The sequence below is a fragment of the Dreissena polymorpha genome, chromosome 13 (genome assembly GCF_020536995.1).
Source record: "Dreissena polymorpha isolate Duluth1 chromosome 13, UMN_Dpol_1.0, whole genome shotgun sequence".
Taxonomy (NCBI): Eukaryota; Metazoa; Mollusca; class Bivalvia; order Myida; family Dreissenidae; genus Dreissena; species Dreissena polymorpha.
This window is the reverse complement of record NC_068367.1, coordinates 2,347,882-2,361,597: the sequence shown is the minus strand read 5'-3', so window position 1 is coordinate 2,361,597 and position 13,716 is coordinate 2,347,882. Positions and strand designations below refer to the sequence as shown.

At 33.5% G+C, this 13,716-nt stretch overlaps 1 protein-coding gene across 1 annotated transcript in view; it reads right to left on the bottom strand.

The window, feature by feature from the left end:
- Positions 1 to 597: 597 nt before the first annotated feature.
- LOC127855991 (uncharacterized) overlaps positions 598 to 13,716 on the bottom strand; it is a 39,318-nt gene continuing 26,199 nt past the window's right edge. The window contains exons 2-7 of the mRNA XM_052391929.1: positions 13,020 to 13,214; positions 10,891 to 11,012; positions 10,415 to 10,491; positions 2,683 to 2,826; positions 1,954 to 2,073; positions 598 to 810 (exon numbers count right to left, since the gene is read on the bottom strand). Coding sequence (XP_052247889.1) covers positions 794 to 810; positions 1,954 to 2,073; positions 2,683 to 2,826; positions 10,415 to 10,491; positions 10,891 to 11,012; positions 13,020 to 13,205 — 666 coding nt within the window. The 5' untranslated portion in view covers positions 13,206 to 13,214 and the 3' untranslated portion in view covers positions 598 to 793. The remainder of the gene's footprint in view (positions 811 to 1,953; positions 2,074 to 2,682; positions 2,827 to 10,414; positions 10,492 to 10,890; positions 11,013 to 13,019; positions 13,215 to 13,716) is intronic.

Below are 13,716 nucleotides of genomic sequence, written 5' to 3'. Positions count from 1 at the left end.
TATGGTATTAATTAATTGTCTCGACACACCAAACAGTTAATAAATTAAGAAATAATCGACGGGTAGCCGTATGGAGTTCCGATGCGTAGGAATTAAATCACGTGGGCGTAGCCCGAGTGGTTTGATAACAAGCGTCGGAACGATTAACAGTTAATAAATTTAAGATATACCAATCTTACAATATCAATTACAAAAAAAGACAAATAATTCGATTTTCAGTCACCGACTAAATGTAAATAAAATAAAAATAATAGTGATAGAGGCTTTTGCAAACCGTTATGCCATAATGGATTATGTTAAAGAACTCATACCAATGCCCCGTTTCGACAACGCATTCAATAGACATAAGAATGAAGAATAATACTAGACCATGGAAAAATAAGGTTCAGAATTTGAACATATACAGGCTTTACATGGTGCACATGTCATAAATACATTTTTATTTAACAAATAAAGTGTGAAGTTGAAGGTGGTAAATTGCGTGTAATTTGTAATTGTATTACGCTAAAAGAACTTTTCAGCTTTGAGAATATTCTTTTTTGTCGTCGTAAGTGTAATTATTGGTTGGTATGGACGGGAAAAGAACAAATACAGTGGAATGTTTTCTTTGCAAGCAGGGTCTTTATTTTGATGAATTCCTAATTTCATAACATTTCGAAAATGTCGTTCAATAAATTAGCTTAACAAAAATATTGTTAGTATGAAATGGATACAAAAACAAGTTCTTAATTATGATATCGTTGGTATAAGATTCTAGTTGTTCTCCCTGCTGCTTGCCGAGCTTTTACTCGTCTTATGGATTCGGACATTCTGAAATGTCATAAATACAAGTAATCTTCAGTGACAAAATCATGATAACAATATAAGAAAACAGGTAAATCATATCCGTGCTCGAACTTAAAATGAAAATGCCAACACATTCATGTTGAATAGCGGACCAATAGTTCAACGCAGAAAAAAGCAACCAAATCCCCTAAAATTGTTTTTCAAGTCCAGCTGTATATTTCGGAAAGATTATTAATACAGTATAACATAAGCCTTCACAACACTAACGTAGTCATGGCTGAATTAAATAGCCGACACGTCATTGTATTCTTACGATGAGAAGGCTTAATCATAAAACATACTTAAAAACTACTAAATACACACAACTCAAATCATAAAAAAAATGAGATAAGTCTTAATCAGAATCTACACAAATAACCTCAATAGGTACACATGATTCACCAATTCACAAAAGTGATATTGTGACGACGGATTATAAATAAAAAGAGACAAGTTCCGAAAATGGTTCTATTCATGCACTGACAGAGACACATAATCTCAATACTTCTAACATACGCTACCCAATACTAAGACATTTAAGCGTTTTTAATGTCCCTTTTATTCTTTCTGCTGACAATTCACATGACCATGCTGTGGTTTTAGTGAATATTTATACAACATTCTGTAAACCTCGTTCAGGAAATTCGTAAGTATGCTCAACCAAAAGTCAAGTCATGTTTATATATGTCATTCATTATTTTTATAGTATATGGTTTGAACTACTAAATAAAAATGTCGAACACATTGTCTCAGTAATTAAACGATAAAATAACAAGAGATGTGTTTGTCAGAAACACAATGCCCCCTATTGCGCCGCTTTGAAAAAAAAATTCAATATATCATTTGGAAGGTTTAGAAATTATCTCCCTTTTAAAGCTTATTACTTCCCTTGGATTGTATTTTTTTACTTTTGACCTTGACCTTTCACCACTCAAACTGTGCAGCTTCATGAGATACATATGCATGCCAAATATCAAGTTGCTATATTCAATATTGCAAAGGTTATGGTCGATGTTAAAGATTTCGGACGGACGGACGGACGGACAGACAGACGGACAGACTGACTGACGGACAGTTCAACTGCTATATGCCACCCTACCGGGGCATAAAAATATGTTCATCCTATACCAGTTCCGGTCCACACGTAGGTGACGGCGGGGTTGTCGAAGGTGAGGCCACGGATCGCTCTCAGGTCAGCGGCAATCCTGTCCCAGGGAAGGCCGACGAGGTTTAAGTCTCCCGTCAGATCTGGAATCGTAATATCAATTTCATTTTATTTTGTTTAAAGGCTTATATACCTTTGAACAATTTGTTGGACAACATCAGAAGACACTTGTTGCACAAGGAATAAGTTGTACAATAATGGATTTTTACTTAAGTTTAAAATAACAATTTTTATGAATCCAAATTTTGCAAACAACACATGGCCAAACAACCTTGGCTAACAATGATAATGGATAATGTATGTATATGTTATTAACATTTATTTTATTAACATAAAAAATCAGGTTTTCAATTTGTCAATATTTTTTATTTGCCGACATATTGACTCTTTGAAAGTTACACATGTGTTATAATGCACCGGAATAAGTACGCGAACTGAAAATATATATTCTATTGGGATAAAAATAAATTATAAAATATCTGTGTTCGATAAATGAAATATTAAAATACTGAAAGTGCATAAACATCCGCACTGCTTAATTCTTCATTTCACATCTTGCATTACAGCTTCTTGCATAGATAAAATACGATATTAAGAATGTTTGCTGGATACGAGTCTAGGTTCTGAAATATTTTCAACACAAATAGATTTAGCTTATAAATGTTGTCCTTTATGTGATTGCTTTTACTTACTCGTGCGCGTGTCTTTGATCACGAGGTCGAAGAAGCCAGAGGTGCAGGAGCCAGATGTAGGGCCTGGAGTAAGGCAGATTAACCACCAGAAGTACTTGCTGGGATCCTGGCTGTAGAAGGCTTCGAACCTCTGACCTGGACTAACTGAATGGTAAAATATAGCATGGTCAGCAAGTAAAGTCATCGTTGAACAAAGACGCTTAGAAAGATGTTTAGATTCTTTATCCGCATCTTTTCAGAAATATACTGATATGTCTTCATGGCAAAGGTAATGATGGCACTGATCACAAATTATGAATAAGTCCCCACCGGTTAAAACCGAAAAACAAATGTAAAAGCTGGCAGCATTTTACCGCTATCTGTATGTAAATAATGACACGCCCGCTTTGACGATCCTCTCCGGTAATATTTATGTAGAAGTTTACTTATAAACGACCCGCAGGCACAGGGATCTCAGAAAACTCCTGCGCTCATTTACAGATATCAGGTAACCAGCGAAATGTAAAACATATATACTTTAAAGGGCCTGATTAAAAAGCAATAAACACTCTTAGGTTTGGAGAACTTCAATAATATATTTCGAAAAGTATGTGTTAATTTGAACACCAATGCTTTATTCTACCAATTTCAGAACCTTATAACCTCTACAGCTTTACGAGTTTTACAACATAAACGTCACATGACTTAAAGAAAATATCACATGTGCTGTCATAATACTGTTTAATGTAAATGGATTTGTTAAATATTTATACGGGCAAAAGACCGCGTAGCGGGCGTTGACCGATTCATGTATATGGAAATTTTAAAAAAAAAATAGGCCTAGGAGATGCATCTACAAAAAATTTGCCACGCGACATATATTTTCGCGATGCAATTATCTCCTCTGAATACTCATCTAGCCCCATGCTCTGCCTTATTTGTTTCCTTTCACCCGGCCTTCGGTGGGTATAAGCCATAGACTGATTCATTACATAAAGTGACAGTCTTTACCAAACACAATTTTGATAAACATAACCCGTCCAAAATGTATTGCCTGAATCTCCGATTTCTTTCGAATTTATTTGCTTTGATCTTTTCAATATCGTATTGTTATTATTATCCTGACAAATCACAAACGCTTGTTTCATTTTATTTTTTTTAACATTATAGTCGGCATATGTATTCTCGCGGTATTTCAAGAACGACACTCTACTGTTTACTTGTCTTAACTCATGACGCATTTACCATTCACTCAGAACGCAGTTTAACCTGTGATCATGAGCAATATTCGGGTAAGTTGCGGTTGTAATCCACGATGCACACTTTCACCAAATTAAACGTTATTCCGATTTAACTTTTCAGCATTTTAGCTAAGTTTAACTAGTTTTTACTTCGTCTGCACTCAGTTTCTCAATTCTCATTTATTTGCATATAATAGGTTTCACTACTTTATAAAGATAAGCCCTCAAACCACTGAATGGATTAAAAATGGGTTGGTAATTATTGTATTTGGTTACATAAAATATCAATATGTTGCTTAAGATTACCTTTTATAGAACGGAACTGTGTTCGTCACATAGCAATTTATAGAAGATTTTGAGATTAGTTCTATCTATGACTATTCATTAAAACTATTTAAACAAAAACGGTCATTCTCCTAGCAGAGTTGTTCGTGCCCCAACATACGTCTCTGCAACGGGCTCAATGTCAGGAATCTTGGCAAAACACATCAAAGTAATTGTACGCTCTTTTATGGAAATATCTTGGACCCCAGGCATAATATTTAAAAGTAATTACCTTTAAAAACTGCATATTTTGTTAATTTATCGACATATTAAATAACAATTATGAGAACTATTTTCATGCCCATTTACGCAGATAGCAGCACTCCGCTAAAATTAAACAAAGGCCGAAATGGTGATGAAAAGCTTGTGTTTATCTACAAACACATTGAAAAATTCATATCGTGTATGTTTATGTTAAATGTGTACAGTAATTAAATGAAAAAGCTGACTATGGGAATATATCGTAAGTCTGCATGTTGGAAAATCATAATCTTTTGAAAAAAACTAATAAGATAATATTTTTTTTATATGCTTACTGTATCATTGTATGTAGATAATTATCACATTTACAAGTGTGCATGTGTACGGCTGAAATATTCCTAGTCAACTTTATTTAATGTGATTTAATACTTACCAAGCACTATTAATTACTTTACAAATGCTACTTCTGTACTTGTTGTCCCCCTATCGGTGAAACCGGATGGGACTTATGGTTTGCTCTCTGTCTGCCAGTCAGTCAGTCTGTCAGTCAGTCTGTCAGTCAGTCTGTCAGTCTGTCTGTCACACACTTTTCTGGATCCTGCGATAACTTTCAAAATTCTTTACAGTAAAAATTATACACATAATTAAAAGTACATGATTAATTGTAAATATACTATAGTATGTTATGTTTGATGACACAGAATGAGAAAATTGTGCAGCCAGTCTGGGATTTAAACCTGGGACCCCTTGCTATACTGATTGAGGTAATCAGGGCGCCAGGAAACATCTCCCCTTTAGTGACAATCACTTAGTTAGAGCACTGACATTCTCCTCTGTTAAGCTGGAATTTGTTCGAGAATTCAAGTCACAGGGAACATTGTTAACATGATCCAATTAAACCACGAACAGATTTTGTTGAGAATTGCTTGTGCCATGGTCCTTCATTGGGCACCAAATGTTGCAGGATTGGAAAATTGCACAGCCAATCCGGAACTCGAATCTTTGACCCCTCGCTATCAGGGCCAGTGCCTTTGATCATGCTGTTAGATACATGTGTACAATAAAACATAAATTTAATTACTTGATCACTATATATTAATGGTCACCGGTAACCTGCTAATTTGGAACTGCTACTATTGTGGGATCATAATATTGGTCATTTATATCAAGTTCTGAACATATTGACTAACCTACATGTAGAATAGATGTTTGTTTCCGTTCACAATTCTTAAAACTATAAATTAATAAACTGCAGTTCTAGGTCTTATTTCCACTTAAAGATATACTTAAATATAATAAATGAAATGCTTAACATTGCTGAATTCTTCATTCCCTTCCCTTGTATTTCAGGAGAGAATACTTTCCAGTCAACCCAGTTGGAAAGAGGTCTGGGTTCAAATCCCAGGAGGGGCTCCAAAAGATGATGTAATGGCTACAAAACATTTATTTATAATATTCAATTGGTACTTTCATTTCAGTTCAATTATTGCAATGGTTTAAAATTGCATTGAATAGTTTATGAATATCAAATATGCCTGAAATCAAAGATTTCTTACAGGTTAACTGGGATACAAGTGTTATCTTTAATTTTGATAAATTACCAAGATAAAATTTAAACACATTCTTAATGTAATATACTTGAATCACGAACTTTTTTAAAGTTTTATATTTCCAACCAAGTTGATATTCCGAAACAGCTTGTGGTACAATAGGCCCTATATACAAATTATTCACAATATAAATTAATGTTTTTAAACAAAAAATACCAACATGCATTATTAGTCTTTACAACATTTATTATCTAAATTAGTAAATTGTCACAGTTATTATTTAATAAATAAACTTTTTATGCAATCAATATTTACATTTATTCATATAGAATTCATGAATGGCATTTCTTAAGATAAAATGTTAAGATCAAATTTTAATGCTAAAATATTTCTATCTGAAGTGCTTGCATGAACATGTATATTTAGTGTTGTTTACATTGAAAAGAGACTCAAAAAATAAGTTATTGGTATGGTACTGTATGTTGAAACATAAATAAAGCTGAACATAACGGATTAAAATGAAGTCAAGTTGTGTTTTCCTTTTTATTTTAATCAGATTTAAATTTATGGAAAAGTATGCAAGAGTATGAAAGAAAAAAGTAAAGACACTCGAATAAACACCCCACTGTCTCTTTTTCGCTTATTGTTTTCTATTGTTTAACTCATCCTCTGCACTTGCTAAGAATATCCAAAAAAATCCTGTCATATGTAATCATGTTTAAATTTGTGTACTTTGATGCATTGCTGTACCTTCTGAATATCCTGAATAAATGATATTGACATTGAACAAAACAAGGACATGCACTCCTGTATCAGCAATTCAGGTCTTTCTCCAGAAATTTGCTAAGGAACAGGGGAAAATATGTGTGATTCACCGGGTACTGGATAACCCCTTTGAATTGTTTAATTTTAGGAACTTAAAGAAATGTCTCTGTACTTAAGAAAGTGCAATAATTGAACAAATATATTTAAACTCATCAGCCTTAAAAAAAAAACGGTTGAATCTTTTTTTTATGTCTTTCATGATATTGAAGAATTACAGCAACACAAATTAATGAGAAAATGTAATAAATTAAAGATTTGGGCACAGGGGTGTCCTGGTGCTTAAAGAGCCTGGAGAAAGTCATGAGGTCGCCGTGGTGTAATGGATATGGTGTCCGCCTTGTGACCGGGAGGTCACGGGTTCGATCCCCACCGTGGGAGCGTTCTTTAGATCTCCCCAAAAAACACCAAGTACTGGTTCTTGGCCCAGGAAACGGACTCGAGAGCGTTTATATAAGCCTAAGGCTTTCGACGCAATCGAACTAAAATAAATAGGTTTAAACTAAAGGCATGAGTATAACATGAATGGTGATTTATTATTTATTTGAAAGATCATGTAAAGAATTGAATTAATGACATAGCAGCTTGGTTCTGTTCACTTTTGATTCTGTACTGTGTTGACAGATTGTCATATTTCTCTTATATATTTTTATCATTATAAATATTGCTGAATAAACTTGTAAGTGTATGATAGATGCTTCCAGTTGTCCCCTTTCAGGAAAAGCATGGGATCTTCGAAATATACTTTTGTATTCTTGCATAAATGATAATTTGACAAATCATGCTGTTTTTTTATGTTTAGGTTTTTTATGTTTCATCAGTTTATGCCATGAGCAATACTTTAATGCCGCTTTAAATTCTTTCTTTTACTTCTTTCCATAAAGTGCATGAAGCATCGACGCACCTAAGGCTAAAGAAAAAGACCACTTTCAAGCTCAATGCAAACACTCAGGGAATCATTGTTGTGTATACTTTTTTGGCTTTAATTGAATACCAATAGTTTTCCGATTTACTTGGGTTAGGAAGGAGAGAATACAATGTTGACATTGAAATCATATAATATATTCGCTTTAAGTAAAAAAAGGATTATTTCTACTTCATCTTCTGTCTTCAACTTATTGAAATCCCTGCATAAGTTCAAGAAACATAAAACACACTTTTAATAATAAAATACATATTTTGACTGTTTAAAAAGAATTTTCTTTTTCGGTCGACAACAACTTCGCCTAAGCGTGTTTGTCAAAAAAATGTCATTCAGTTCTAGCAGGGTCTAGATGAAAGCATGTATGTCACACTACTGTTAATAGACAGATGTAAAGATAAATAAAATATATGTTGCTATGGAAGTGATTTAAAGATGCCAAATCATTTATAATAAAATTTATCTTGATATTTAAACATTTAATTTTCTTTAAACGCAGTTACTTTCATCTATTCAAGATATTTTTAAGATTGAAATTTTAATATTTGTTTATTTAAAAAGTGAACAACCATAAAACTTGATATTAAAACGTTTGAAAACAAGACTAGTGGTTACTATATCTATTGCTTAAGTCTTAAAAATCTTTTTTGGTTCATTCGTTCATTCGTCTAAAAACGAATTAATCTTTTTGGTTGCTGGGTTACATTTCAATATGTTGTTCCATTTAAATATGCAGGCTTTTATTTCTAATCAATATGCATCCTAAAACAAGAAATGTGTCCACAGGACACGGATGCCCCCAACTGTAACTTTGTCACTACATAAAAGTATAACTGTATAAACGCTTGGTAGAAGTTATTAGCTTTTTTCAAATCCTAAACGCAGATTTCGAACCTAAACGCAGACCCTAAGTTCAAGGTCAAGGTCACAGGGGTAAAAATTTGTGTGCGTATGGAAAGGCCTTGTCCATATACACATGCATGCAAAATATGAAATTGCTATCTGAAGCGACATGAAGTTATGAGCATTTTTCGAAATCTAAACGCAAAGTGTGACAGACAGACGGACGGACGGACAAACGGACAGTCCGATCACTATATGCCCTCCTTTGGGGGCATAAAAATGTCTTAGAATATCAAAATAAATCAGAAAGTCACATAAACTAGAGAGCGGACAACATGCTTAATCCTTGAAATGCACTAAGTGACCCCGTGACCTAGTTTTAGACCCGACATGACCCATATTCGAACTTGACCTAGATATTGTCTTAATACAACTTCTTACCAAGTTAAGTAAAGATCAGATGAAAACTACTTCAATTAGAGAGCGGACACCATGCTAAATCCTTGAAATGCACTTAGTGGCCCCGTGACCTAGTTTTTGACCCGGCATTACCCATATTCGAACTTGACCTAGATATTGTCTGGATACAACTTCTGACCAAGTTTGGTAAAGATCGGATGAAAACTATTTGAATTAGAGAGCGGACACGAAGTGTGACCGACCGACCGACCGACTGACCGACCGACCGATCGACAGACAGACAGTGCGAAAACTATATACCCCCTTTTCTTCGAAATGGGGGCATAAAAAGGCATCTTTTTAAACTTATGCCCGCAAATAAGGTAGCACCTATAATCATATTATATGTATATATTGACCTTAGGGCGCAAAGATTGCCTCAATCCTGTGACATGTGTGCTCAGAAATAAAATATCTTATATTTTTACTATTTTACCGTTGTCAACAACGAGACATTTTGTAACAGGTCTCATTAACTGATTTATACAATTATGTTTCAACTTGCGTCAAACAGTTGTAAATGTGTCCGAACAAAAAACATGTGTAATACAAGGAAATAGTTCAAGCGCGTTACCTACTTGGTCTTTAAAACTGAGGGCCAGAATAGGGATATATCAGACAACCAATGTCGATGTTGACATAAATTTTCTAGATTGTGCTTATTCAAATGAATGCATGCCAAGTTTGTATGTAAGACGAACAATACATAACCAAATAATCTGATTAAAATGACCGTCAACCGCGATTGACGAAAAAACAAAAATTCTAAAATACCGTATTTTTTACAATTTTAGTTTATATTGATAAAAATATCACGACTGGTATATTACATTACTTGAAAAAAGTTCATATTCTCAGTATATTCGGTAATTAATTTCGCGATGTGACATTGAAAGAACATCGCGAAAATAGGTGACATTACGATATACACACTATAAATAACGCAAGAAGATTGATCATTATATATATATAATATATATACAATTCATTACGGATGCACAATTTGCATTCCTAGGTTTACCACGTGACGATGATGATCAATCTGCTTGCGTTATTTATAGTTAACTGGTAGTTATCTGGTACCTGTACTCAGTAAAATTTATTATCGAAAAATACTGAAAATATGAAAACTTAACAACTTTTTCAAATTATGTAATATACCAGTCGTGATATTTTAATCAATATAAACTAATAATTGTAAAAAAATAAATGCGGTATTTTAGAACTTTTATTTGTTCGTCAATCACGGTTGACAGTCCCGTCAAAGGCTTGATAAATTACAGTTGAAACTGCATATTCTTTCTTTTTTAAGGTAATGACACTGGCATAGGTAAATGTATTAAACAAGGGCAAAGGAAAATGTCCTACAAAGCCATCAAACTCTAAACTACCTTCCCTCAGCAGTACTGCACCAGAACGGTCCGATCCCAGAGTGAAATTGACGATTCTCCTCTGACAAGTTGTTTCGCTGGAAAAACATGGAGACCTTTGTAGCATGTATCACGAATTTGTACATAGGCTATTGTGTGAATATTATGCATCAATGTTGACATCAAAATGTAGCGAATATTTATTAAGCAAATGAAGGCATCATAACAAAATGCGCGTACATGTTAGCATTATGTTAAATTCAAAATGAATGCATCAAATCATGTTTTTTACAATAAAACATCACCAAAACAAAAAAACGGATACTATCTCGCATGTATACAAGATAAGCTTGTATATATAGTTGCATAATTAGATAGAACAGTGATGATATCGGAAACACATATGAGATGCCGATTAAAAAAATGTTAAATTAAAAGATTAAAAGAAATAAAGAAAAACCGAGAAATTAATTGATTTTACAATGAAAGGTACATACCTTACTGTAGTCGTACGGTTGACTGTGTTTCCAGAGACACGCCAAATGTGTTTGGCCTTACCAAACGCACCTGGCGTTCCGATCAACACCGAGTACAAACTCAGCCATTGGCCCGTTGCTATCTACAAGACCGAATAACAATAATGAAGACAAGTTATAATTTGTGTTTATTAGTATTAATAATTTAGCGCTGTGTTCGAATAATCATATTTAATTGATATTTTTTCAAAATAATTGTGAGTTTTGACGTTTTAAACAGTCAGTATTCAGAACATATAGTTATTGCATTTGTTACAATATTAAGTAACAAAATTGGCCGTTTTTCTCGCGAATAACTCGTAAAAAACTCGGTATTGAGCAAGTGTGCAAATAACCGGTTATTGGCACACTGTGCAAAAATCGGTTATTTTCAAACTTCCGGTTATCTGGCAGCAACGGCGGATCGTTGGCACGCGTTGACGTTACGTAATTGGCGACCGAAGCGTAAAACAAAATAGCGTCTGAACGGGTTTTCAAATCGCTTTTTTTCTCAAACCGGCTTTCCGTACTTTTATTTTTCATGCAATTGAAAACGCAATTTATGACGTATGTTTTATGACGTAATTTCTGTGACGAAACACACTAGTTTGCGTTAAACTTTCTGGATTTTAAGGACACGTTGGACGTATTGTTTTCTAACAGTAAAATATTTTTTTAAATCAAACAAACGCAAAACGTAGTTCGCATTGCGTGTTTATCGTGCATAATTGTAAACTTCGATAGGAATACAATAAAAAAGTGTGGTTTATAATAAGTTTAGATAAAGAGATGGAATAATAAAAAATGTAAGTGCAACTCGTTTTAATTCCATTGTAATAAATATTGATTTAAAGTTGTCATTGAGGTAAGCGAGTCGTTTATATTAAATTATTTTTTTATTTCGATATTAAATAATTTCGATATACACGATATTAATAATTAATTCCGATATACACGACATATGTATACACATGATGAACATATGCAATAAACAGGTCATTATATGGAGCAAGTGTGCCTTAAGTGGTTATTGGCACACTTGGTGTTTATAAAATTTATATTCGGGCTAAAGCCCTCGTGCAAATAACTCACCAAGTGTGCCAATAACCACTAATGGTACACTTTCTCCATATAATAATCTATACATTGTACTTATTTTATCGCTGTTAATAAAATATAGATTGAATATTTTATTTCGATCCATGTTTACATTTTCTGGTGAATATATTACATTAAAAACGAGATCCATAGTGTTCTATAGTGTAAATAGTTTAGTGGTGATTTTGATTTGTAATATTTTTGTTCTTTGTTCGAAGGACAATAAGTTTGTGTCCAATGTCTAAAATATCCAATATTTCATACATTTGCGATATGGTTATACAGTTGGAATAGGCTTATTATATCAAAAGGGACCAAGCTTCCGCAGTATGCAAAACAATTTGGCTGGAACACGAGGCTTGTTTCATGAATGTCTTCATGTTATATAAATGAAATTATTATATCAAAACAATATCTAAATTATAGGTAATGATATGTGAATATAAGATTAACAAGTGCTAGTAAGAACTTACTCAATCATACTAAGTGTCGTTTTTGTTTCATATTATCCAAACATCATTAAACCAGTAAGTACATAACTCACAGTCTTCACACATGGCTAACAGGGCACCTTTTGAAATTGTAAATAAAAAGTAAAATTATATTGTCTCTGTTAAAAAAAATCTGTAGCATTTTAGGTTAAGTAAAATATTTTTTATGTATGTTGTATGTACGAAAGTAAAAAATTTTTTATCAAACTTACTCTTTACCACAAGTTAGAGAGTTATGTGAACCTAGTTTGTGCAAAAGGAACCGACTTACAGCTCTTGAAATTAATGCAGACATGGAAAATTGTGCTTTGCAGTCATTGGCAAATTTCGAAAACAATTATTGCGCTGGTAATTAGTACAATGGTTAAAAAAGCACGATGATATATACCTGTTTTACGCACAAAGCTTCGTACAAAATCATTGTCCAAAGTTTGCAAGAACTGTTTTTGCATGATGTTTTTGAAAACAGCGTATGACGAAGCAAATCAGCAGAGCAAAGCAAAAATCATACATAATATTTACCTGAGACGTAAATTGTTGCTGGCTTACTCCTGGTCTGCGAGATTGGAACTTATTGTATTTTCGAGGAGGGATTCGAATCGGGTTCGCGATCGGGATCGCTAAATTCGGCGTTAAGTCATCGACGAGGTGTGCGTCAATCACGGACACACACACAGCGGCGATGATAAGACAAATCACCAACTTCATGACTTCTGCCTAAAATTAATAATCAAGTATTAGTTCAAGGGAAAACTAAGTCGAGCGTCCTATAAAATATAAGTATTTGTCTTCATCTTGACAGTTTAACTGTAGGAATTCGTGGCTTTAACACCTTTATTTGTCATCCCATATATGTTAAGTGGTGATGTGCTTAAATAAAGAAAAAAATTGTTTTGCTTAACCCGACAAAAAAATTGCCGACCATTAAAGTTGTTTTGTTAAATAAGCTCCTTTTTGTATTATGTGTTCTAAATTTGTAAATGTTCAATTCTTTGAATATAAACAAATTTACGAAGAAAGAAGCCGATTTATCTACCCTAATTTTTTACTGTTTTTAACAAATGACCATTTCTTATTAAACTAAAAAGTAACAAAAAATGTCAGAAACGAGCGGTTCGGAACTTAACTAAACCCGGGCATGTTTGCTGAATCGAAATAAATCCGATTTTGCGACGTAAACTGAACACAATGGTGCCTGAATTCAGTCTTACTATTGAAC